Here is a 27,642-nt window from a genome sequence, read left to right as displayed (position 1 = left end):
CACAGTTGGGGGTCATGCTGAGGGTTTGTCCACATGGTAGGGTAATATACTGTTCGGGGGAGTGGTTTCTAAAATGCACTAACGTTGTGCATTAATTAATCTGTGTTGACTCTGCTGTTGTGTGCTGAAGGTTCCATAGTATGTTAAAGTGCACGAGGGAACTTTTTGTGTGCATCAGCAGGGTCTGCACAGATCAATTAATGTGCAACTCATTAGTGCGCTTTAGAAATCTTTGGAGCGCTGTAGAGTGCATTGCCCCCACCATGTAGATAAGCCCTACATTGTGCTGTCTCATCTATTACATCTCTCCTTCTCTTAAAACCTTTGCACCTTTTAGAACTTTTTCCTCTGACAGCTGATTACATTGAATCAAGTCCTTAAGGTGACCATTGTATGTAATGTGCCAACTCCGTGGATGGTAAGATTGTAGTGCCCATCAGCTCAGCCATCAAATCTGGAAGCAGCATCATTATTTATTTCAGAAGCATAAACTATGATTTTTCTATGTATGGACTGATTATAAAGTTATGTTAGTTTCATAGTTACAGTCCAGTGAAAAAATGGTATAGTTAGGTATGGTTTATGTTTTCATCTCACCCCTCATTTGATATGGAAGTTAATCTTTCCTGGTTCCCTAGCTGAGTGAACTACTGAACCCAACTTAGTTTGCAGTGGCAAGGATATTGTAGTGAGGCAGTGTGCTGTAGTCAATTACATAGCACACTAGAGAGGGAGTCAGTTCTAATTGACTCTGCCTCTCACTTGTTACGTGACTTTTGAAGTCACTTCACTTCTGTTTCCTCTCTCTTTTGTCAATTTAGATTTAGGCAGGGACATTCTCTATGTGTTTGTACAGCCCCTAGCACACTGGGGCCCCAATCTCAGTTGGAACCCATACATGTTACTGTAATAACAACAACAACAACAATAGCAATATGAACATTATTTTAAAAATATTTTACATTTATATGATGGTATCCATTCCAAAGAATCTGAAGGCTCTTTATAAATTACATACAAACAGTGTTGCCAAACCCAAGCACTAAAAAATCATGAACTGTGCCCCCAAAATAATCAGATTGCTGTAAAAATCATAAGATTTTTAAAATAAATAATTTGGAGATCTTCATATTTGCCTTCTGAGGCTGAAAACTCTCCAGACCACATTTTCAGACTTTTCTCTGCAACTTTGAAGGCTAGAAATTTACTAGAGTTTTTAATGAAAGCTGAGAATCTCATGCAATCACATTAATCCAGAAGTTGTGATTTTAAGAAAAACACCAAATAGCGCCGGGCTCATGCTACAATTGCAAAAGTTGCAACACTGAAATGCAGCCAGTTCTAGGGTGGAGGGCAACAACTAACTAGCACACAGGGTGCTGCACAACTGAGTGATTATGTGCATAGGCTTCTATATAAGAAAAAGCCTCAAATATTTGGACTGTCCCTATAAAGTATCTTGTTAGACTTTTTTAATGTTTGTGAATCACACTGAGATTCTCAGATGGAAGGTGCTATAGATGCACAAAGTATGATGACTTCAAAAATTAAATGGATTATTCCTGTAATCATTAACTTAAACTCTTGCACCACAATGCACAAAGAGCTCTGCTGAAGTCATAAATGGCATAGACAATAATGCACTACTTCGAACTAACCTTAAGACTGCAAGTTAATAGATTGCTCAGATTAAAAGATAAATAGTTCATTTTTTATCTGTCTATATAGGTGCTAGAACTAGGAGTACTGGGGTGCTGCTGGGATAGGCTTTACGGTTTGTTTCAATGGCTCTCAGCAGTCCCCCCTCACTATACAAATTTTTCCACCACCCCTCTCTGTCTAGATTTTTTTCTATAAGATATTCATAGGGTGGTGGTTGTCATGGTTATTTCATGAGCTGGCTGGTGGTTTGAAACAGTTGCACCAATCCAGCTGTGTAGCACCATGTGATGTTTAAGAGAACATGCAGGTGATTGGACAGTAGGTTTAGTATGTAACTTCTGAGGGAGTGGCAAAGACTAAAGAGCTTTAACCAGCCTGGAGTAGCTTGGTTTTTTTGGTTCTTGTAAGAGTTCAGCTGGGTGGAACCACAAGCAAAGAAGGGGTAAGGAGTATTTATATTATAATCGTGTTTCTAATTAGAATAGAAACATATTTGAAACAGATCAGAGTCAATGAGTAAATCTGATAAGCAGTTATATAAATCCTTAATAAGCAACAGTATGCATATACATGTTGCAAAATGTATTACAACAGGTTCATAGCAGTAATGGATAGAATATGGTTAGAAAACATAGACAAAAATGAAAATTTGACGATCAAAAAAGGATTTTTGTTTTGATTTCCTCAACTTCTGTCTCAGATACTGTTTTCTGACCTGTGCTAGAAATGGGGCAGCTGTGGTCCTTTATAATGTGACCATTTTGCATTGCTGTTTATTTCTGGTTTGGTGGCAGTCTGCTCTATATTGTGAGGCTGTTTTTGCAGCTTCCTTTCTCTGCCTTCCCTTTTAACAGCATCTTCCAATTCTGATAGAGAATTACAGCTTCTTTTTCTTTTTTTTTTTTTTTGTAAAGCAGCATTTGTTTGCAAAGTTAAATAAAGCAATTTGAGCAACACAGGAAGGGAATAAGAGACTGATGTTAGAAAAGATGTGCTACCTGATCTTAAGCCTTCTACAGGGAAATTGGAAGAACATACGTTTATGCAACTTCTGGGTTTTTAAATATATTTACAAACTGACCACTATGTAAAACAAGCTTCATGCTTGCAGGAACTAGTTGATTCCTGATCTATTAAAGGCTTATCTGCACATACACTGTATGGTTTTTGTTGTTAAATGTGATGTTCGAAGCCATATTGGCCCTCAGGAGGGAAGGGAAATAGCATTTAGCAGGACTGAGTGAAAGAAACTGGAAGATTAAACTGTGTGTAATAAATAGACAAGCTTTAAGTAGGGTTTGTTTGGTTTTTGGGGTGGGGGGGTTGTTGTGTGACATGCTAAAAAATTCCTCTGTTTAATACATACAAGGCTGGTGGCTAGTGAAACCCTTGTTACTTATCATGGTTTTTAGTTAATCATCCATGATCCATTAATTTTTACTGAATGAGTCTTTTGCGTACAGCTGCTATTTTCTTTCAACCTGCAAAATAGTTTACAGTATCCTATAAGAGAGTTGATTTGAGTTAGGGTTCATTTAAAAACAAAATCAATAAATAACCAAGGTCCTGTCTTATTTTTGTGAATTAAAGAGCTCATCACAGTTCATGGAAATGTCCTTTGTCAAAATGTTTCCACCTCTCTCAGTTGTGTAGCCTGTTTTTTTGCCAGTCGTTGAGTGCTGACAGCCATTCCAGAGGTGGTTGCATTTCAGTAGTGCTGTCTGTCTTTTATAAATCACTGTGATGAGATGGGCCTGACACAAACTTACGATCCAGAACGACAGTGAAAACCACATTAATTATTGTTATTTAAAATGACTTACATATTTTTTTAACTCTATGATCTTTGTGTTATTTCCCTACTACAAAAATCACAGTTTGTGCTTATATAATAAATAGAATAATTCTTTATAAAGATGAAACATATTTTCAGAATTCTGGACATAGGAATATGATCATTGTAGCCCAGTTCTAACTGACAAAACTTAATATCATCACATCTTTAAAAGCTACTGCTGTCTTTCCAAAGGCGAACAATGAGCCAGTAGCCATTCTAGTCACACCTCCCTTTAAGAGTTGGATGTAAGAAGTGGTCACAGAGTAAACAGCACTAAAAGGAACTAAGGTTTACAAAGTTTTATGAGGAGGGGAAGTATCCACTAGAGCAGAGTTTGCAATAGATAAAGTTACACAATTTTAAAAGTCTGCCCCCCAACACACAAACAAATACTGCACAGAGACCTGGATGGGAAAGTAAATAGAAAGAGGCCTATGCATGGACTTTAAACACCAAAAACGAGTGGATCGGGAAACCTCAAAGATTATAGGTGGCTTGATCCCACAAGTTTGGATACAAGTGAAATGAAAATTTCCATGAATTCCTCTCCCAGGGTGGTTTCTGGATTGTGAGTTATACTTCGGACCCATCTCTGGTTAAGATCCTGATGGTCGGGTCAGAGAAATAGCATGTTCACAATGTTCAGGACTCAATGAAGTTCCGAGAGAGCGTTTCAGGAAGCCCCTAGATGAAGGAATGTAAATAGCTAAGAAGCATTTAAGATGACAGTGAAGATTCCAGCACAAAGGAGAGTCATAATCAAGAACAATCAGCAGTTGTTTGTGCAATATTAGCTTGATTAATCACCTTTGCAGCCTTGGAACTAGTCAGGTAAACTGTGTGTTGGACAGTTTCTGGAGCAGGGGAGATGTCCTATTTCATTATTAGTGTGGCTGGTTGCTTGTCACATGAGTGTTTGTTTATTTGTTTTTATTACCAGAGTTTGGTTGAAAATGTGGGACTTGTCTACATGGGAAAGTGAATTTAAACCCATATTGTTATATCTGTAAACTCCACCCAGGTACACGCTTATTCCAGTGTAAGTAGGCTTGGCAGAATTATATTTTAATTGTTTTATAATTTAAATGATTAAATAGGTGTTTATTTTAAAGCATTTTTATATTTTTATCTATTTAAATTTTCAAAGTTGTTTGACCTCCCTGCTAATTTCCCACAATGGGGAAGTTAGACAACAATTGTTTAATGGCAATAAATGTTGAGATTTAAAAATGTAAAGCTTTATAACTAAAAACAAATTGTCAGTATCACTTACAAAATATACAAAGTAAATATCCTTAAATCAAACTCTAATAGGTTCTTAAACAACATTTTTCTTACATTTTTATCAGTAATTTTTTATTATTATCAATGGAATTTTTTTTCATCAATTTGTGTGTGTATGGTGAAATCATGTTTACTGACATATACCAATAAAAATCTAGGCCTTCCAAGCCTTAAGTATAAAAGTGTTGGGGGAGTTATTTTTTCAGTTTATTTTAAATTGTCAGAGGTTTAAGCCATACCACAAAAAGCCGCTCATATGAAATTGGACTGTCCATCGCCATTATACCAGAATAACTACATATGTCAAAAACCTGGCAAAAGTTTCCCATGCAGACAGTCGCTGAGGCCTGGTCCGCACTACGCAGTTAAATCGATTTAAACAGCGTTAAATCGATTTAACGCTGTACCCGTCCACACTACAATGCACTTTAAATCGATTTTAAGGGCTCTTAAAATCGATTTCTGTACTCCTCCCCAACGAGAGGAGTAACGTTAAAATCGATATTACTGTATCGATTTAGGGTTAGTGTGGACGGAAATCGAAGTTATTGGCCTCCAAGCGGTATCCCACAGTGCACCAGTGGCCGCTCTGGACAGGTAACTGAACTCTAATGCACTGGCTAGGTATGCAGGAAAAGCCTCGCGAACTTTTGAATTGCATTTCCTGTTTGGCCAGCGTGGAGCTATCATCAGCACAGGTGACCATGCAGAGCTCATCAGCATAGGTAACGATGCAGTCTCCTGAGAACAGAAAAAGAGCACCCGCATGGACCGCACGAGAGGTACTGGATCTTATTGCTATATGGAGAGAGGATTCAGTGCTATCAGAACTGCGTTCCAAAAGACGAAATGAAAAAACTTTTGAAAAAATTTCCTATACCATGAGGGAGAGAGGCCACACTACACCAGGGACTCAGTGCAGTGCAGAGTGAAAGTCAAGGAGCTCAGACAAGCCTACCAGAAAACCAAAGCAGCAAACGGCAGATCCAGATCAGGGCCAAAAACATGCCGCTTCTACGCTGAGCTGCATACAGTTTTAGGGGGCTGTGCCACCAGTACCCCCCCCCCTTGTCCGTGAATTCCGAGGTGGGGGTTATAATCTCAACCATGGATGAGGATTCAGCGGAAGGGGAAGATGACGAGGAGGAAGAGCTTGCAGAGACCACACAGCACTCCATTCTCCCCAACAGTCAGGAGCTTTTTGTGACCCAGACGGATTTACCGTCCCTGTCCTCCCAAGCCACTAGCCCAGACAGCGAAGCCATGGAAGGGATCTCTGGTGAGTGTACCTTTGTAAATATAAAACGTAGTTTAAAAGCAAGCATTTTTTAATGATTGATTTGCCATGAGGGCTTGGCATGCACTAGCAGGCATTAAAGTTACTGGAACAGTTTGTTAACATGTCTGGGGATGGAGCGGAAATCCTCCAGGGACATCTCCATGAAGCGCTCCTGGGGGTACTCCAAAAGTGTTTGCAGAAGGTTTCTGGGCAAGGCAGGCTTGTTCCGTCCACCATGGTAGGACACTTTACCACGCCATGTGTGTAGCAAATAATCGGGTATCATTGCATGACAAAGCCTAGCTGCGTAAGGTCCCAGTGATTGCAGGCATTCAAGAAACATCCTTTCTTTATCTCGTTCCGTTATCCTCAGCAGAGTGATATCGTTCATGGTAACCTGGTTTAAATTTAATTTATTTTATTAAGGGGACAGAGCTGGCCATTCCTACTGGGCTGCTTGCCTGTTGCTTAAAAGAAATCCTTTCTTGCAGGTAGCCAAGCGGGGGGAGGGGAAGGGGCTTAATGGCGCTGAGCTTTTTAGCATTTGGCCAGCAGGAATCTTCCCAGCTACCAGCCACGCGGTGAGGGGGGGGGGGGGGAGGAGAAAGGGGGGGTGATTAGCAGTGATCTCCCATTATACCAGCCATGCGGTGTGGGGAGGGGTAAAGCAATTCCCTTAGGGATAGAGTATGGCGTCTGCTGCTCCTTGTAAAAGCAGCAGCACAGGGAGAAGCTGTATGCCTTACCATGACCGCATGCAAGCTGAATTGTGATACCCGGACCTGTGTCTGTGTTGATCTGTTACACCACAGCCACAGGCACTAAATACTAAAAGAATCCAAATGCGACCTTGTAGTGAAATCACATGTGCTATGTAAGGTGAATAGTGTAGTTCACTGTGAAAGAGTATAACCATTGTTCTGTGAAATGTATCTTTTATAATCCTTCTATCACTATTTTCCCCCACTCATGCAGCTGCAAATTTTTCAAGCCTCCCTACTCCATCCCGAAGGCTAGCTCAGATAAGGCGGAGGAAGAAGAGGACACGAGATGAAATGTTCACAGAAATCATGGCAGTAATCCGCAAAGAAAGAACTCATCTGGGGGAGTGGAATGACGTGGTAGCAAAGTACAGGAAAGATGCCAGTGAACGTGAGGACAGGAGGGACCAACGTGAGGATAGGAGAGATGCTCGAGATGAGAGGTGGCGGCAGGAAGATCAGAGGTGTAGGCAGGAAGATCAACGGTGGCGGGATGCAACGCTGGAGCTGCTGCGTGATCAAACTGACATCCTCCGACGTCTGGTGGATCTTCAGGAAGAGCAGCGGGGTCACAGAGTGCCGCTCCAGCCCATGTTTAACCACCCTCAGTACTCACCATGTTCCATATCTTCCACACCCAGACGTGTAAGAACACGTGGGGGAAGGCTTTCTGCACCCGCCCACTCCCACCCCCGTGGACAGTCCAACCAAAAGGCTGTGATCACACTGAAATGTCCTTAATGGCTTTTTTCTTCCCTCCTATCCTCCTCCCAAACCACTCCCGGGATACCTTGTTAATTCTCTGCCTCTTTTTATAATTACATGCTTTTTAAACAAAGTGAGAGGGTGGGTTGCTTACAGGGAATGACTTTTAATAAAGAATACAAGCTTTTTAAACGATAGTAACTTTATTTCCATAAGCAAGCTGTAATGGGGGAGGGTGGGTTGCTTGCAGGAGGAGTCAATAAAGGGGGGAGGTTCATGAAGGGGAAACAAACACAGCAGTCACACCGTACCCTGGCCCGTGATGAAACTCGTTTTCAAGGCTTCTCTGATGCGCACCGCTTCCTGGTGTGCTCTTCTAATCGCCCTGGTGTCTGGCTGCGCGTAATCAGCGGCCAGGTGATTTGCCTCAGCCTCCCACCCCGCCATAAAGGTCTCCCCCTTACTCTCACAGAGATTGTGGAGCACACAGCAAGCAGCAATAACAAAGGGGACATTGGTTTGGCTGAGGTCTGAGCGAGTGAGTAACGTTCTCCAGTGAGCCTTTAAACGGCCAAATGCACATTCTACCACCATTCTGCACTTGCTCAGCCTGTAGTTGAACAGGTCCTGACCACTGTCCAGGCTGCCTGTGTATGGCTTCATGAGCGATGGCATCAAGGGGTAGGCTGGGTCCCCCAGGATAACGACAGGCATTTCAACATCCCCAACTGTTATTTTCTGGTCTGGGAAGTAAGTCCCTTGCTGCAGCCGTTTAAACAGAGCAGTGTTTCTGAAGACGCGAGCGTCATGAACCCTTCCTGGCCATCCCACGTGGATGTTGGTGAAACGTCCCTTGTGATCCACCAGTGCTTGCAGCACCATTGAAAAGTACCCCTTGCGGTTTATGTACTGGGTGCCCTGGTGCTCCGGTGCCAAGATAGGGATATGGGTTCCATCTATCGCCCCCCCCCCCAAGTTAGGGAATCCCATTGCAGCAAAGCCATCCACTATGACCTGCACATTTCCCAGAGTCACAACCTTTTGTAGCAGCAGCTTAATGATTGCTTTGGCTACTTGCAACACAGCAGCCCCCACAGTAGATTTTCCCACTCCAAATTGATTCCCAACTGACCAGTAGCTGTCTGGCGTTGCAAGCTTCCAGAGGGCTATTGCCACTCGCTTCTCCACTGTGAGGGCTGCTCTCATCCTGGTATTATGGCGTTTCAGGGCACGGGAAAGCAAGTCACAAAGTTCAAAGAAAGTGCTCTTACGCATGCGAAAGTTCCGCAGCCACTGCGAATCATCCCACACCCGCAAAACTATGCGGTCCCACCAGTCTGTGCTTGTTTCCTGGGCCCAAAATCGGCGTTCAATGGGTAGAACCTCCCCCATTACCATCAGGAGCTCCAAAGCGCGGGGACCCGTGATTAGGGAGAAATCAGAGTCCAGGTCCTCATCACCCTCGTCGCCGCGCTGCCGTAGCTGCCTCCTCCTCTCCTGCATTTGCAGTTCATGGTTCACCATAGACAGCACGAGAATGCGTGAGGTGTTTACAACGTCCACAGTCGTGCTACTGAGCTGAGCAGGGTCCATGCTTGCTGTGCTATGGCGTTTGCTCAGTTCACCCAGTAAAAAAGGCGTGAAATGGCTGTCTGCTGGTTTCAGGAAGAGAGGGGTGAGGCTATACCCAGAACCACCCGCGACAATGATTTTTGCCCCATCAGGCACTGGGGTAGTAACCCAGAATTCCGAGGGTCAGGGAAGACTGCGGGAACTATGGGATAGCTACCCACAGTGCAACGCTCCAGGTATCGATGGTAGCCTAGGACCATGGACGCACACTGCCAAATTAATGTGCCCTAGTGTGGACGCATAAAATCGACTTTATAATATCGGTATTATAAAACCGGTTTTAGTTAATTCGAAATTATGCTGTAGTGTAGACGTACCCTAAGATGCATTAGTAGATGGAGGGCTGGAGGCCAATGAGGAGGCATGACTGCTCTGTGACGTTATTGATATAAACTGGGACCATATAGAACATGGTTTGCAACCAAGGTTCTGTAGTGGCACCAAATCTTATGTAAAGGGGGTCATATAAGATGTCTAAGACCAGGTTATGGATTACTGGTTATGATTATGCTGTCTGTATGTCTGTATCATGTTGGTAGTTGAAGGTATGAATATTGGGTGTATGCTGTCTGTATTTCAAACTTGTGTTGTGTTACTGGGAAAGATCCCAGACAAGTTGGTGTCAGCTCTGTTTAGCTTGCTTGATGGCCCATTAAGGACCATCACCTACACAATTGTCCCATCGAGAGAAGGCAGTTACGCCCTGTGACTCAGCAGGGTGTGCAGAAACTGGCCCATGTGACTGCAAACTCCATTTTGCTTTAACTTTCCACAGCAGGAACAAAGGAGTGTTCTTACACCTGGAAAAGCCTATATAAGGCGGAGTCCTCATCTCGGTTTTGTCTTCAATCCTGCTTCTTACCTCTGGAGGGACTTTGCTACAAACAGAAGCTCTGCACAAAGGACTGAATGACCCATCCCCGCTGGGGATGTTCTCCAGAGACTTTATTTGAACATGCAGTTTACTCCATCACTGCTACAAGCCTGAACTAAGAACTTTGCCATTACTGTATGTAATTGATTCCATTTAACCAACTCTAGCTCTCATCTCTATCTTTTTCCTTTTATGAATAAACCATTAGATTTTAGATTCTAAAGGATTGGCAACAGCGTGATTTGTGGGTAAGATCTGATGTGTATATTGACCTGGGTCTGGGGCTTGGTCCTTTGGGATGGAGAGAACCTTTTTCTTTTACTGGGGTGTTGGTTTTCATAACCAGTCATCCCCAGGACGGGTGGCACTGGTGGTGATACTGGGAGACTGGAGTGTCTAAGGAAATTGCTTGTGTGACTTGTAGTTAGTCAGTGGGGTGAAACCGAAGTCATTTTTGTCTGGCTGGTTTGGTTTGCCTTAGAGGTAGAAAAACCCCAACCTTGGGCTGTGACTGCCCTGTTTGAGCAATTGGTCCTAAATTGGCACTCTCAGTTGGGTCCCGCCAGAACCACATCGTCACAACTATCCATCGCCATTATACCAGAATAACTACATATGTCAAAAACCTGGCAAAAGTTTCCCATGCAGACTGTCGCTGAGATGCATTAGTAGATGGAGGGCTGGAGGCCAATGAGGAGGCATGACTGCTCTGGATGTGTGTGTCTCACCTTTCTATCTGGTTTTCAAACTGTTTTTTGTGCTTTGGTGGTAGGTCAATTAGTCACATATCTGTGGATTATGGTGTTATTAATGATAGATCAGCTGGGTAGGAGCATCAGCAAACACCCCAGACTTGCACACCCAGAGTTCTTTGTTTTGGAGAAAGGGAGAACCTAGGATTAGATTTTAAAGGGCTTGGCACTCACAACTGGGGTCCGATTTTCAGAAGTGCTTCATTCCCAGTAGAAAATCTTGTCATAAATGCCACAGAATGTTCAATACTAAATAGAAACTGAGCCCTTATGAAAATTCTGACCTTGGTGAACAGGTTTAAATGCTGTGGATCCAGCCCACCTACCCCCTTATAGCTAGTTTGAATTTCTGTTTCTGCCTTTTCTTCTTATTCAGGAAGGTGACCAATGCTTTCAGTCAGATTTCCTCAATAAGGATCTTTCTGCCATTGGAGAAGCTTTCGCCTGTACAGTAGTTTCCCCCTAGTGTAAACATGCTACAGTAATGTAAAGCTAGCTTAACTGGAGTAAGCAGCACTGCAGTAAGCCTGATGTAGGATGTCTACATGAGGGGTTTGTGCTGATGTACCTCTACTGTTATACTGCAAATACAATGCTGCTAAGTTGTTCAGTTTTATCATATCTCAATCTTTTAGTATTTTTCTTCAAACCTTAGCTCCTAGAGTTATGTTGTTACCTGATAATCTCAGTTCTTTTTAATGAAAGTTTCTAGTCTTCATGGTTGTGGGGAAAAGTTTAAAAGCATGACTCCTACAGACTCAAACACCAAAAGGCAAATAAAAATAACCCACAGCTTATTTTTAAAATCTCATGACTTTTTTTAAATATCGTGATTATATGGAGGCCTTACTTAAGAGTTTTGAATCTTTGCGGTCGGAGGTACTGCCAAGATCACTAAAATAGGAAAGTGTATTTTTCTTCAGGGGCTGAATTGGTCACTATTAAGTTGTCTCAGGCCCAGGGGCTAGACCCTGCTAGCTAATGAACTTCTCTACTTCCTCTTCAGCCCTATTTGGTGAGGTCAGAAAACCATTTATCTGACCACTCAGGCAAGGATATTTACATCCTGTGACTTCAGTGTGCAATATACACCTGCAGATTCCTGGTTGTATACTCCCCAGGAATCTGCAGGTACAGATACAAAACTTTGTATTATGGATATAATTTGGATCTAACTTTGTGTTATGGATGTAAAAACTTCTATTATTAGGGTTGTATGTTTTTTGCTCATTACACAACTACAATTATATGAAGACACTTCTTGGGGACACTTGGTTCCCTAATAGGGTTGCCAAATGTCTAATGCCACAAACCCAAACACCCTTGCCCTGCGTCTTCCTGAGGCCCCACCCCTTCTCCAAGGCCCTGCCCGTGCTCAGTCCATCCCCTCTCCCTCCGTCGCTTGCTCTCCCACGCCTCACTCACTTTCACCAGGGTGGGGCAAGGGGTTGGGTGCGGGAGGGGATGTGGGCTCTGGACTGGGGGGTGGGGCCTAGGGGCTCAGAGTGTGGGAGGGGACTCCAGGCTGAACCTGGGGCAGAGGGTTGGGCCATAGGTGTCAACTTTCCATGGGGAAAAAGCACTCACTGGCAGCCAAGCTCTCCCCGCCCTCTGCCCCCTCCTCCACCCTGAGCACGCCACATCCCTGCTCCTCTGCCTACATCCCAGTGCTTCCCCCCCTGGCCACCGCCAAACAGCTGTTTGGCAGCGTTAGCACACTCAGGGGGGTGGGGGGAGAGGAGCGGGAACGTGGCACGCTCAGGGGAGGAGGTGGGTCGAGGGCAGGGATTTGGGGAAGAGGTTGGAATAGAGGCAGGGAGGGGGCGGAGTTGGGTTGGGGACTTTGAAGAAGGGGTTGGAATGGGGGAGGGGCAGAGGTGGGAAGAGGTGGGGCAGGGCCTCATGGAAAGGGTGGAGTGGGGGCGTGGCTGAGGGTAGAGGAGTGTCAAGCACCCTCAGGAAAAAGGGGAAGTCAGAGCCTATGGGTTGGGGTGCAGGAGGAAGTGTGGGCTCTAGAAGGGAGTTTGGGTGCGGGAGGGTGCTCAGGGCTGGGACAGGAGGTTGAGATGCATGCAGGAGGGGGTGCAAGCTCCAGCCAGGCAGTGCTTACCTCAGGCGGCCAGCATTGCCAGCTCTAGGCTCGTGGGCGGCCAGGGGGTCTCCACATGTTGCCCCTGCCCGCAGGCACCACCCCCGCAGCTCCCATTGGCCACAGTTCTTGGCCAATAGGAGCTGCGAAGTCAGCGTGCGGGGTGAGGGCAGTGCGCAGAGACCCTGGCCACCTCTCTGCCAAGGAGCTAGAAGGACTTGCTGGCTACTTCTGGGAGCCGAGTGAAGCCAGGGCAGGTAGGGAGCCTGCCTTAGCCCCACTGTGCCGCCGGACTTTCAGCTGCCTAAAATCTCCCAGAGAGCCTCAGGGAGATCAAGCTCGATTACGGGAGACTCCCAGCCAATCCAGGAGGGTTGGCAACCCTGTTCCCTAATAAAATGTTTATCAACTATATGTAAAAATACAAGGCTTGCTTAATGCCTACTGCTGCTCTGAGTGATTTGTGATAGTTTCTAAAATATAGAAAACAGTGAACACCACTAGTGTGCTTACAAACACCTTAAACAAATAGTACCCTATTCCTATATACTGTACTACAATTGGTTGAACCAACTAGAGTCTTTAGTATTTGCTGTGAGACACATACAGCAGCAGTGTGGCTTGGTGCTCTTTCGCAGAATTTGGAGAATTCTGTCTGTGGCTTGTATATCTCCACCTCCTTTTAGTTCCAACATTCCATCCTAGAAATGCCAGCCCTCAGTTTGACCAAGTTTATGGAAACATACAATATGGTTCCCAGTGTTTGTATCTTATCCCAATAACTTTTTACGTATAATGAAAACAACTTTGCTTTAATAGGCTCTACTGGTTTTGTAATTTGGATGATAATTTGGATGACTTATTGAACTAATCATTTAAACTAATGTTTCAAATATTATTAACGCAATATTTAAGTGACATGGCAAAGTGCTACAGAGAGAGCAGATAAAGGATTTTTCAAGGGTAGGGGCATTTCATTTTTGTCTGAACAATCAGAGAATGGTATGCTATAAGATGGAGGTCGCTACCTTGAGATGCATTCACTAAAATTACTCCTTGTTTTCTTTCAACTTACTTACTTTCATGACCAGAAATCTCTGATGGAAATAGCCTAGGGTCAAATTTTAGATTTGTTCTGTGAACAGATTTAACTGCAAGTGAAATGAATAAGATGCATGCTTCTCCGTTAATTAAGTACTGATGTGTACTCAATTGATATAATCCATTGCACTTGTTCACTTTGACGCTAAAATTGTAAAATAAGTAAAGAAGTTGCTATTTATTATAATAAAAATACTGTAATTAACTGAGCAGTGGTTGTTCTTTTGATTAGTGTTGATCACTTCCCATTTCTTAAGCATTTAAGATTTGTGTAAGACTCCATTTTTGCACAGAAGGGAAGTTTTTTCATGACTTTCTGCATAAAATTGCTGCATAATTTGGTGCAGTCTGCCTTTCCATAAGGAGTTTTTTAAAGTCCATAATCTGATTCCAGAAAACCATCCAAAGACCCCCCTTTAGCCTCTTTTGCCACAGCATCACTCTGGGACCTCATGTGCACTTGCTTGTCCACTTCATTCATGACTTGAGTAATGGGGTACAGAGTATGCTTATAAAATTTGTGGATAACACCAAACTGGGAACGGTTGCAAACACTCAGGTGGACAAGGTCAGAACCCAAACTGACCTTGCACATTGGAGAATTGGTCTGATATTAGCAAAATGAAATTAAGTAAAGACAAGTGCAAAGTACTACACTTAAAAAGGAAAAATCAAATGCACAACTCCAGAATGGAGAATAACTGGGTTGGCAGCAGTACTACAGATCTGGGAGGTACAGCAGATCACAAATTGAATGAGTCAACAAAGTGATGCAGTAGAAAAAAAGGTTAACATTCTGGTTGGTGTTAATGGGAGCATCATAGCTAAGACACAAGAGGCAATTGTTCTGCTCTAGCACTGGTGAGGCCTCATCTGGATTACATGTCCAGTTCTGGGTAGCAGATTTTAAGAAAGATGTGGACAAATTGGCGAGAGTCCAGACGCAAGTATTAAAAATGATGAAAGGTTTAGAAAACTTCCCCTCATAGGTCAGGTTAAACTGAGCATGTTTAGTCATGAGAAAAGAAGAAAGAAGGAGGGCCTGATAACAGTCTTCATATATGTTAATTAGATAGAGGGCGGTGATCAATTGTTCTCAGTGTCCATTGAAGGTAGGACAAGAAGTCATCGCCATAATCTGCAGCAAGGGAGATTACACATAATTCATTTTGTAATTATTTCTGGAAGTACGCTTTCATTCAGATTTATGGGGTAGAAATTTTTTTCCCTATATTTTGATTGTACATAATTGTATCATTCCTGTGGTCCTGCTGATGGTATTTAAGATCTCTTCACCTTCTAACCAGATATAATTCCCTTTGTGTCAAATACATACATATGGTGGTCTTTGTTTCAATGGAGGAATAAATGCTTGCTTTGGGGTATATTTAAATTAAACTTCAGATATCTAAAACTGACATCCATTAGTAGTGACCAGCGCATTCCTGTCTGAGCAGTAAACAAGCAGATTCCAAATATCTAGACTTGCCTGGGGAGGAAATTTGCTTATCTCTTGTGTTGTCAAGAGATAGAAAATGAAGAGTTAAGGAGAAGGAAGAGCAGTTCAGGTGCAAAAGTAATTGAGGGAAGTTTCAGGTTACCAGATGGTGACCTCTAAGGAAAGGGAAGTTCAGGACAAAGCAGAAAAAAAAACTAGTATGTGATTCTTGCAGATAGTTAGATGTGGCCTAGTAAATCTCATCTGTAATTTGTATGATTTTGATGAAGCCAGTGCCTCATCTACAGCAGGGCAAGTGCAACCACTAGGCAAACTGGACGGCTGCCTAGGGCACCAAGATTTGAGGGCACGAAAAAGCGGTGCCCAAAATGTCTGGAATGCTCATCCGGCGCCAGCTAAACGTGTAACCCACTTCCCGCCCCTGTGCAAGGGGGCGCTATGGCTTTAATCAGCTGAAGTCAGCCGGGAAGCCAAGTCATTCCTCCTCTGGCCGCCGGGGGCGCTGTGCTGCTCCCTGCTGCTCTGGTTCTGCCACAGGACTGCCGCCCCGCCCTGACCTCGCTCCCCAAAACTCTGCAGCAGGGCCAGGGCTGCCCTCACAGAGACCCGGCCCCAGCCACGCTACCGGTGAGTGCTGTGGGATGGTTCCTCCCCACCCCACCAAGCCAGCCTCGCCCCCCCACGGAGGCCTGGGGCACCCCCCCCCCATGGGGGGGGCTTTGTAGGGCCCCAGAATATCTAAGGACGGCCCTGGTACCTGCCACCTCATCTCCAGCCAGCCCCTGCTGCACCCCCTGCCCTGCCCGCAGTCAGCCCCACACCCCCTGTCTCCAGCCTTTTAACAAAGGCTAGCAGCTCTATTTAAAACCTAGAGGGAAGACAGGGGTTGAACTCACAAAAAGACTAGAAATCAAGGTAAAGAAAACTAAGCGGCATAAACCTCTTTAGTTGGGACAGGTGGAGGAAGGTAGAACTCTTTCAGGCAATCTCTGCAAGGTGCTTAAAAAAAAACCAAGTGTGTGTGTCGGAGGTGGTGGGCAGTTAAGGTACAATCCTAATCTTATTTTTCCTTCGCAGGTCATCTTTAACAATGTTCCCAGGTATTGTACAGTTAATAAAAATCTTGCATTGAGCAATAAATTTAATAGAACCCCTTGGCACCAACAATATCCTAGGTTACAATTTTGTATGCAGACAAATATAAGGTTCTTTTTGTTTTTAATCAGAGTCCAGCTGCTTGATACAATCCAAGATTATCAGAAATTTCATTTATAAAGGATAACGCACAACTAATTGTTGGGGGGACCAGATGGTATAACACAATGTAATCCTCTTTCATGTAGGTTCCAATGGCAGCCTTTCCCGAAGGAAAATCTGAGGAAAGGAAACACATGAGCATCCCAAATGGTTCTGGAGCATCTCAAGGCCAATGGGGAAGAGCCTGGTGAGAGAGGCTTGTCACTCTGACTAAATAGACATCAAATGTGATACTATCCACTCCTGCTACTACCACTCTTCTTACAAACTTGACCCCAATAGTCAAAAGACTAGAGCCCCTCAATAAACAAAGGCTGCACCAGCCTTCAATTCAGAATTACAGTATGAATGATCTAAACACAACATATCTGAAGTATAGCTGTAGCACAGACTTGTTATTGGGAATTATTAGATGATTTATATCCTTCAGCCCACCCGCCCTAAGGGAGTCTTTGTGGGTTACCCTACCAGTTCATCACAGCTTCAGCTCAGAACAAGCAAACTCATAACAGGTTTAGTCCAGATCTGGGGTCTTTGATCTGGAGTTTCCAGAAGCAAGTAATTTAATATACAGTGGGTCTCTCTCCCAAGGGTGTATCTTCAAAAAGTTGGCTTTGGGGGCGGGGGAGAATTTGCATTTCCCTCACTTTGAGGTACTTCCTAGGAAATCCGCTTCACACATACTGTTCCAAAAAAGACTGTTGGACTTCCTCCTCCCTCCTGGAGACTGCATTAATCTTGTACTAAAGAAGTTGCATACAATCTCACAATAGTACATAAACATTTGTGTTTCTACTACAAGGTACCCTAGAGGTATTAACCCTATTTCAGTAAGTTTTAACTTAATTAAATAAGTTCATTCAGGCTATTGTCAGTCTGGCACAGTGCCTACGTTAGAGCTTTTAGCCTAGTGGTTCCCACTCTCACCCTGGGATGTGGGATCCCCAAGTTCAATTTCCATCCCATCCCCTCTGCCAGAGTGGGAGAAGCGAGTGACCTCTGTTCAAATCCTCGCTGAGTGCTCTGACCACTGAACTATGGAACGTGCTGATGTAGGTTTCTCCCATTAAAGCTGTTCCATTGTGGATTAAATAATTAGACCTGACACTACCTTTTTGGGATGGAAAGTTGTGAACTGGGCACAAAGACACAAAAATGACTTGCCCAAGGTCACACAGAGTCTGTGGTAGAATCAGGAATTTGAAGCTAAGTCGCCTATGTTTCAACCCAGTGCCTTAAACACAAGCCACAGCCTTCGCCTCCTGGGCTTGGCAACAAATGGCTACTTCCTAGGGAGCACTTCACAAACTACTTCTCCTTGCTCTCTCTTTAGACTTTTGTTTTTACCATAGTGGCTTCTGTGCTGTATACTTTTGCTAATGTGCAAATGAATTTATGCTTTACAAAGCAGCACATTTTAGTGTAACTGACAAACTCTAAAATGGAAACTCGATGGGGACAGACCCATTGTTTCACTGCAAAATTCCTTTCAGAAGATAACCTATGTCTCTGTTACAGGGAAGTAGACTGGTTTTCCTTGGCCAGCGTCCTCTTCCTGCTTACATTTTCTCCACTCATCGTATATTACTTTATAATGTCATGTGATCAGTACCATTGCTCTCTGATGGACCCCATCGTTGATGTGCTCATGGGGAATTCCCATCTCTCCGACATCTGGAACAACACACCCTTCCTGAGCTGGAAAGCTGCTAACATCTATATATGTTGGGTCACTTTCCAGGTAAATCTTTCAGTTTTTGTATTATAGACTGAAGTCATTTAATTACTCCACATATTTGACCTAGGCATATGTTGCTTATCTCCTTTCATGACTACTTTTCTAGTGAACCCAATTATTTGAAAAGGATAGAAGAAGTAAATTAACAATCTTAAATGAATACAGTTTCTGACATCCGAGTAGATCTTAAGCACTTGGCAAACTGAGTGTAATGCGCACTGGTTTGCTTCACCGTCACTGTAGTTTGGATATCACTTATGCCTCATATGATGGAAGCCTTCTATAATAGGGCAGCATTCCTCCCCAGTCTCATTCCACACCCTGTGGAACACTGGGGTCAGTACTGGCTGACTCAGGGGGAAGGTTGTCACCAGGTGAATCACCAACATCACTTCCTGTAGAATGTGCATTTTTAAAAAACAGTATCTCATCCAAGTTCAGACTCAGCCCCTGTCAAGAACTGACAAGATCACAGCTTGAGGCGATATGACTGCACTGCAATGTTATGCGCTCTGATGGGGGTTACGCAAGATAACTGGCTGATGGCAGGTGGATTTAAATCAAGGCAATTTAAATCACCAAATGGAATCAGTCTAAAGCATTGATTTTAATCAACTTCTCCATTTGTACTTCAGTTATTTTGTAAAGAAAGGTGCATTCCCATGATGAAACCATTAAAACATGTTGATTTACAACTAAATAGAACATTTTATTAGATTTGGTACACTTTTTTGCTACTTAGGACGGTACATTGTAACATACATTTACTTAAACAATTATATAGCTTTATAGTTTCAGATTGCTAATTGTACATTTTTACTATGTTAGCTAATGGTGAATGATATATTGGTTATTTACTAGCCAATTCATTCTTTGCTCATGATTTGTGTCAAGCTGTATTAGGATGGTAACTAGAATTTAATTAAGCACACAAAATAGCATATAAATTTTATTAAACAAAGCAATCTTAAATCTTTTGGATACATAAACTTCTCTTATCAAAACGTGTTTCACATTTACAGGTCTATTTTAAAAAAGAAAAACTTTTTGTCATTTAAATAACAAAAACAAAAATCTTATTTTAAATAAATAAATCAATTTTTATCCACCAAGTAGAGTGAGCTTAAAGGGTCACAGACAGGTTAAAAATCAAGCTTCAGAATTTTGTGCATTACCTGGAGTTCTCACTTGGGCATAATCCCAGTAGTTTCTATAGCTGTTTAAGTAAAGGCTAAGAAAATATTTCAGGATTTGACTGTTGTGGTAGTAAACTATTACTATGCTTAGATTACTAAAATTGAGCTATTTTTACATCTAATATACTTGTAATATTGTATGTAGTTCTTTCTCTCTCATTTTACTTTATTTTCTCATCTTATTCAGTAGGTTAGTTTCAACTTTGCTTATAGTCACTCCTAATCAACCTCAGATTCTTATCCATTAACGCATGATTGCAAATACTGAAGGAAAACATTTATTTAAAAATATTCTTCCAATTTTTTCCTCAATTTCCATGGAAACATTTCTATTAGCTTTTATAAAATATTATTTAAGATAAATTTTATATATTTTTAATTGTATACAAAAATTCAGTTCTGCGAGGAATTCTGGTTTATGACATTTAAAGTGAATTCACCTTTTGGTGGGTCTGCATATATGCATTCTCAATACTGGGGTCTTTTACAAGTTAATATTTATGCATAGCTTGTGTGTGTATATATGTGTTCAATGTTTTATGCCTTGCCAATTAGTTATTGTTCTTACATTCTTTGCAATGTAGGTGATGTTATATATATTAGTTCCTGATTTCTGCCACAAGTTTCTACCTGGATATGTAGGAGGAATACAAGAAGGTGCTGTGACCCCTGCTGGTAAGGTTTTGGTTTTTCCCTTTAGCACATACAATGTGTATTTCCTTCTAAATGACAGTACCTCCATTAGATCTCTTACCTGATATAGTTAGTTGAACTTCTATAATAATCTAGGTACATATTTGGAAGTGGGAAATATAGACTAACACTCTTATAATGTACTTTAGAGAATTAGGTTTTGTGAAAACTACACACTTCCTTGTATTCACTGGGATTTTACCTTGAGCTATTTAACTTCAATTAAGAAACATGTTTTCCTGCCCACCTCACATCCTCTTTCTGAAGTCAAGACCAGGCCTAGGCAGCTATGTTGATGACTATACTAGAGTGTCATCAGCTCTTCGTTGGTTTGAAGGATGGAAGCTACAATAAGACTTAACTGTTTGGGAGAAGGAGATCTTTAGGTGCTTCAGGAGGATCAAAGAGGACAATGCAAAGACTCATTTTCATAATGGGCAGTGGATCTGCACTCCTGGATAGTGTCTGTGCCCAGAGCTAATAAAAGGCATGCTTCTTTTATACCTAATTCATGCAGTATCACAGAATGTTGAACAATTTACCTCTTCCTCTTTAGGCACAGTAAATAAATATGAAATCAATGGACTTCAAGCCTGGATCATTACTCATGCTCTCTGGTTTGTAAATGCTTACTACTTCCACTGGTTCTCACCCACCATCATTTTTGACAACTGGATACCTCTCCTGTGGTGTGCTAATATTCTGGGATATGCAGTTTCCACATTTGCAATGATTAAAAGCTACCTTTTCCCCAGTAACCCCAATGATTGGTATGTTGTTGTTAATACTCATATAATATAGTGTTATGGGGAACTTTGACATGTGAACATTGAATCTTCTTCAGTACAGTGATAAAAATGAATTTTTAACTAGTATCTTAATCTGGCTAGAAAATGCTATGACTGGTCAAAAGACAGCAAAACTAAACTAGGAAGATCTTAGAGTTGGAACTTACCTTTATAATGTACTTTCTTCATTGGATCAGCCTGTATCATCTTAATAATTACTTGATTTTATGTATTAACACAACTTCAGTTCAAAAAATGACAATAGTTCATGTATTGGAAAATGAACTGAAACCTATATTTAAACTTAATTTGCTACAGCTGCATGTGAATGTATTACCTTTACAATTTTTTATACCTTTTTAGCAAATTCACCGGCAATTTATTTTATGACTATATGATGGGGATTGAATTTAACCCTCGAATAGGGAAGTGGTTTGATTTCAAGCTGTTCTTCAATGGCCGGCCTGGTATTGTAGCCTGGACTCTAATTAACTTCTCCTACGCTGCCAAACAACAGGAACTGTATGGTCAGGTGACCAACTCGATGATCCTTGTCAATGTCCTACAGGTAAGTCTGGCATGGTAGAGTTAAACCTGGTTGGAAACTGTGGATATTAAAACAGACTAAATCCTCATGATAAAATTGAATTTATTTCTTGTTGACATAGAATAATCTCAGCAATGATCATGCATCGGGACCTGCTAGTGTGAGCCCTTACACTCATGCAGAGTCCCACAGAAGTCAGTGGCACAGTCACATCCACATGTGCAGAGCTTGATGCTGGACCAGGGACCTTTTAATCTAAGAAATACGTTTGTCTTTCTGTCTATATTCTAGAAACAGGCCTGATACTGTTTCGTTTGGACTCAGACAAAATTCCAATTGTCTTCAATGGGATCAAGATTGAGGCCACGTGTCCTTTTTTTTTTTTTTTTTCCTTTCTTTCTTTCTTTCCCTCCCCAACCATATTCAGAGCTCCCTCCTTTGAGATTCTCAGTGCACAGAACTTCTGTTGCCTTCACTGCCAAAAGACGTTGAGCACAACGTAGGGGAAGACACTGCACGTTCCCAGCATGGAGCCTAAAATAGTGCTAGCGGCTGCTAAAAAAAAAAAGTTAGTTAAATATTTTCTGAGTAGATGTTTACACCTGTGGAACTACAAAATCCATTTGGCGTGACTCCTGGTATCCAAATGATTAACTCATTTTTAAAAAATATTCTCTGCTTTGTTTATAATGTATGCTCAAAAAAAACGAAGACTTCCAAATTTATAATATATTTTTGTGTAATCAAAAAAAGCGCACTGTTTAAAAAAAATTAAGAGGTTAATAATTTGGATTTATTGACTAAGGACTGATATTGGCTGATAACAGCTAGAATCCCAGCCTTGTGCAGGCACAGAACTTTTTCAATTTTAAAAAAACTTCTATCATTTTCAGCCATGTGGCCCCAAAGATGTTAGAATGACTTAGGAGCCTAAAATCATCACATGACTTTTTGAGTGAGATAGCTAGTGATAAAATAGATGTTTCTAGAGGTGGTTGGTTTTGGAGAGGAGTAGCAGGAATTGGAACAGAGAGGAGACAAAAGCATGAGATTGACCAAAATAAAGGAGGGGGCAGATGAGAGTGTAGCAAAAGAGAACAGCCAGGAGACTAAGGGCTAGTCTACACTACCACACTACATCAGCGCAGCTACACCAATGCAGCTGAGCCACTGTAGCGCGTCTGGTGAAAACATGCTATGCCAATGGGAGAGCGCTCTCCCATTGACATAATTACTCCACCGCAACAAGAGGCAGAAGCTCCGTCAGTGGAAGAGCATCTCCTTCTGACATAGTGCTAGTGTGGACATCGCTTTAAGTTGATGTAAGTTATGTCGCTCGGGGGGTGGCTTATTCATACCCCTGAGCAGCATAACTTACATCGACTTAGGCAGGAGTGTAGACAAGCCAGGAGGCTTTGAAAGCTGTTGGTCCTGGGCATGTGAATCAAGACCACTGTACCAGAGCAGTTTATTCTGGTCCATTTTGGGGAATAAGGAGATGGGCTGAAAGCCCAGGAAGTCACTCCATCTCCTGCTGTGGCTGTTGGCAATCCTGCTGTGACCAGGATATGTTGAAATCTCTGTCGGGTAAAAGCTGACAAACTGCATAGATTAAGGATCTAACTTAAACCAACACAAAGTCAAAGACTAACACTCAAATGTGTTTTGAAGTGCACCACTGTGCCTTTGTGTACATTACGTTGGCACTGGATCTCATGATCAGAGATCAACATTATCTAGGTACAGTGAGATGCCTAAAGGGTGTCTGTGGCTTTAAGTTGGTTTTGTTTGCCTGCAAACATCACATTCCATTCCACAGCAGGGCTGTGCTGTTACTATTGTCTGTCTAGAATGGGTTGGCCCTAATAAGTAATAAGCTAGGAACATTAGCGTTGGTTTAGCAGTGACCTTGAAAGTACTGAATTCCAATTATACGTGTGCGTATTAGTACAATTGTAATATTTTAAAAAATACTCTGTTTTGCCATTGTAAAAATGCAGGATTATCAGGCTGTTGCCACAAAATAAAACCAGCAGCCTGATTCTACTACAATGTGGCTAGGTCTACACTGGGGGGGAGTCGACCTAAGATACGCAACTTCAGCTTTGCAAATAGTGTAGATCTTAGGTTGATTTACTTGGCCGTGAGGATGGCGGCGAGTCGACCACTGCCACTCCTCAGTCGACTCCACTTCTGCCTCTCGCCACGGTGGATTTCCAGAGTCGATGGCAGAGCGATTGTGGATCGACTAGATCGCTTCTGCACTAGACACGATAAATTGATCCCCAAGAGATCGATCACTACCCGCCGATCTGACAGGTAGTGTAGACATACCCTGAGACTGGGTGACTATGGCAGATGTTTTAATAGCAACAGAGCATTGTTCTAAGCATAAGGCATTTATTTCCAGGGTATTTATGTATTGGACTTCTTCTGGAATGAAGCTTGGTATTTGAAAACTATTGATATCTGCCATGATCATTTTGGATGGTACCTGGGCTGGGGAGACTGCGTTTGGCTGCCTTATCTCTACACTCTGCAGGTAAAAATACAATTATATTGTGAACAGCATTTTCATGGAAGCAGAAGAAGCTAAAAGTACATATAGAAATCCTAAAAATGTGTTCCCCGGCAGCATGACTAGCATCCTAAATAAATGGTTTCTAGGTAAACTTAGTTGAGTAACGTAATAGATTGGAACCACTACTGTTAGCTATCATTCCGTTGTTAGGCACCTTGTGACATGGGGTGCCCTTCACATGCCTTGCTGCTCACAAACAACCTCCAGAAAGTACCGCTAATTTACTCCCAGCTATGTCTGTGTGTGTGTGTGCTGCAGACAGATGGCCACACGTTGGGTCTTACCAGGCTTAAAAATTACCGCAATGTAAGCCCAACACATCCCCAGTCCCAGATCTTTCCCCAGAAATTTATGTCCTGTACTGCCCAGCCTTCTCCTGGACAGTACAGATATATTGAGCCTGTTATTCCCTTAAGGGAATAATATGCATGCACATAAATTGTTACCAAATGGCATTTCCCAGACACTTCAATTTGAACACATTGGGTTAGAGAAAACAAGAGTATTACTACAGAGAGAGAGATTTTGTGTACAAATAATGAGGCATAAAAGTCAGAAATGATTACAGGAAAAATAAAGATATAATGCCTCCTAGTGCCTTACCTCACTTTGCTTTGAATCTAATGTAGTTTTGTTTTCTCAGTACATGCTTTCAGCAGTCTTACTGACCAAACCGTTTTAGAGTCCAGTACCTGGTTCCTTTGTCTCTTCAGATGCCGTGAATGTGATAAGCAGAGGGGGAGAGAGCAGTGCCTTGAGATATTTGTTCCTCCTTTTTATAGTTACAGTCACCCACGTGGAAAAACCTTTCCAGATGAGACCCAGGAGCCAAAGAGTCTTTGTGGATATTCTCTGCTGTTTTTTTTGGCTGTTTGAACTTCCGTTGTCTTGCTTCCTGGCTGATGACTCTATTTACTGCTTAAATGCAAATTAAGCAGCACACACATTTATTTGTTTAGGACAGACCTGTTTGCCAACTTTTGCTTGGGCACAGCTGTAGAGTTTGAAACATGTTTTGAAACATAAGGGGAATCTTATAACTTCACATTCCACGTTGCCACACCTATTTTAACAGGACAGTGCTGACCAGCAAATTATGAGTTTTCATATGATACCTTACAAGGCACACTTTGATTACAATAGTGTGTAGGGTGTGAATACAGGGGTGCATTCTGTCACACTCCCATATTGGGATGATTTAGTGGATAGGGACCCCGCTGTGTCTCCAAGCATCATATCCTACTATTTGTCTTGTCCTACCTGCCATCTTTCTTATTTTTTCTGTTCATTTTCTGTCCTCTTCCTTCCCCTCTTTCCCCACTCCCCCCCATCATCTTTCTTGTTTTTTACTGTCTTCCTTTTGTGTGGTTTTTTTCAGGGTTTTTTAGTTCTCTCTGTTTTTTGTTTATAATTATTTCTTGTTCCCCCGTGCACACACCCCCACCTTGTCCTTGTCCCCATGAAGCTTCACTGGTGCCATCCAAGATTGAGCGTGTTGGGGACCCTTGTACCCCAAATGGCAAGGTTCTTTGTCTGACCGCGAGAGACAGGCAACACCAGCAAGGTTCAATAAAATGCTCTTTATTGAAGGGTGCACAACAACAATAGAGAGCAAGCTCGTCTCTTAAGAGAACCAGCCTACCCTTCACAAAGAACCTAAGTATATATGGACAGTTTCGTTGCGTCACTGTGCATTACTGATTATTCAATTAAGTAACCTAAACAATTAGAGGCTAGTAACTTCTACCATACATGCATTCTTATGTCGTACAAGATTTAATGAGTTACTTGATTAATGATACTTTAACAATCACTAACAATTAGGAATGTAACGATTAGGAACATACAAAAAACAAAGACAGGGATTTTTTATTGCCCGGGAAGCCTGGGAGTCTGGGGTCTTGGGACTCTTATCAGTTTTCTATACGAACAGTATTTCCTGTGTTAGGCTAGGACTGCCGTTTCCTTTTTTATTTTTATCTCATGGTTGCCTAACTCTGTGAAAGACATGAAACTTCCAGGTGTTTTTTTCCATCTTTTAATTACTCAGAACCCTTGGTAGCCTATGGCATAACTAACTTTATGCTACCTCCTTATTTAGGCCTAACAAGCTGAATGCCATGATAGCAGAGTACAGCACGCAGGCAACTTGCTGCCTGAGCTTTTAATGCTGTACATATGATTTGTTCCTACAGTCACCTACAATGCCATCACAGTGAGAGAAATGGGTGGTTTTCTAAGAACCACCTGTGGCTTTACCTGGAGAGATGGCCATAAATTTGTAGTGTGGGTCTGGAGTCTTGCAAGTTTCCCTACTCACACTGATCCTCTCCTCTACCCTGGGTCCCCACTTGCTTAGAGAAGTAATCTAGCATCCTCCAGGCAAAGGGGAGGGGCCACTCAGCTTGGAGGAAACATTTTGTTTACTGAAATTCACTGAAACCTCTAATTCTTCCTCACTCTGCAGGGTTTATATTTGGTTTACCATCCTGTACAGCTCTCAACAGCTAATGCAGTTGGGATCCTGCTGTTGGGGCTGGTTGGCTATTATATCTTCAGGATGACCAACCACCAAAAAGATCTCTTCCGTCGCACAGATGGAAACTGCAAGATCTGGGGTAAGAAGCCACAATATATTGAATGCTCCTACACGTCAGTGGATGGGACCAAATACTACAGCAAGCTGATGATTTCAGGATTCTGGGGTGTGGCGCGCCATTTTAACTACACAGGTGACCTGATGGGCTCCCTGGCATACTGCCTGACTTGTGGCTTTGAGCACATCCTGCCTTATTTCTACATCATGTACATGACCATTCTGCTGACCCACCGCTGCATCAGGGATGAACACCGTTGCTCCAGTAAATACGGCAATGACTGGAAGCGCTACACTACTGCAGTTCCTTACCGACTAATCCCAGGAGTATTTTAATACTTAGAGTTCCAGACAAAACATACCCCTTTTTGAGGACAGCGGTGTTCACACACGCTGCTTGACACCAGCAAAAACTGTTTCCAGTTTTCTGTAGAACATCTTCTGGGGGAGAAAGCGTGGTTTGAAGAATAACTCTTCATCTTCTAATATAACACGTTCCCAGTAGCTATTTAGAACATTGCAGCACTAAAATGGCCAGCTCTCCAAATGAGACAGAAATGAAAGACCGAAGAACTTTTGTTATAATCTAGCTCCTGAAGTGTTCTTTCCCACACTGTGTTGCTTTATATGAAAAAGATGAAGGGGTGTGGGAGGGGGTGGAATATTGGGCAAGATCCTCAGCAGATATAGACAGACATCACTGGACCTAGGCCAGTAGAGACAGATGTTCCGATTTTAGTCTGGCACAGTTTGCTTGCAATGTGAATTAGTTTCTAAATAAATATTGGATAATGGGAAACAGTTTTTTCCA

General features: G+C 42.4%; 2 protein-coding genes across 3 annotated transcripts; both read left to right on the top strand.

Moving 5' to 3' along the window:
• Positions 1 to 2,012: 2,012 nt before the first annotated feature.
• DHCR7 (7-dehydrocholesterol reductase) lies at positions 2,013 to 27,642 on the top strand. Of its 2 annotated transcripts, none has more exons than XM_050955401.1 (8): positions 2,013 to 2,104; positions 16,779 to 16,879; positions 18,211 to 18,433; positions 20,211 to 20,301; positions 20,876 to 20,936; positions 21,471 to 21,675; positions 24,065 to 24,196; positions 26,703 to 27,642. In XM_050955401.1, the coding sequence occupies exons 2-8, from the start codon at positions 16,785 to 16,787 to the stop codon at positions 27,165 to 27,167; spliced, it is 1,272 nt and encodes a 423-aa protein (XP_050811358.1). In that variant the 5' UTR covers positions 2,013 to 2,104; positions 16,779 to 16,784; the 3' UTR covers positions 27,168 to 27,642. The 2 variants fall into 2 exon arrangements, with proteins under 2 accessions (XP_050811358.1, XP_050811357.1); XM_050955400.1 differs by having other exon boundaries at positions 20,876 to 21,089.
• On the top strand, positions 5,751 to 7,639 carry LOC127052154 (uncharacterized). The gene is made up of 2 exons (XM_050955521.1): positions 5,751 to 6,062; positions 7,038 to 7,639. The coding sequence occupies exons 1-2, from the start codon at positions 5,891 to 5,893 to the stop codon at positions 7,562 to 7,564; spliced, it is 699 nt and encodes a 232-aa protein (XP_050811478.1). The 5' UTR covers positions 5,751 to 5,890; the 3' UTR covers positions 7,565 to 7,639.

The sequence above is a fragment of the Gopherus flavomarginatus genome, chromosome 5 (assembly GCF_025201925.1).
Source record: "Gopherus flavomarginatus isolate rGopFla2 chromosome 5, rGopFla2.mat.asm, whole genome shotgun sequence".
In the NCBI taxonomy this organism is placed as follows: Eukaryota; Metazoa; Chordata; order Testudines; family Testudinidae; genus Gopherus; species Gopherus flavomarginatus.
This window is presented reverse-complemented; position numbering and strand designations above follow the sequence as displayed.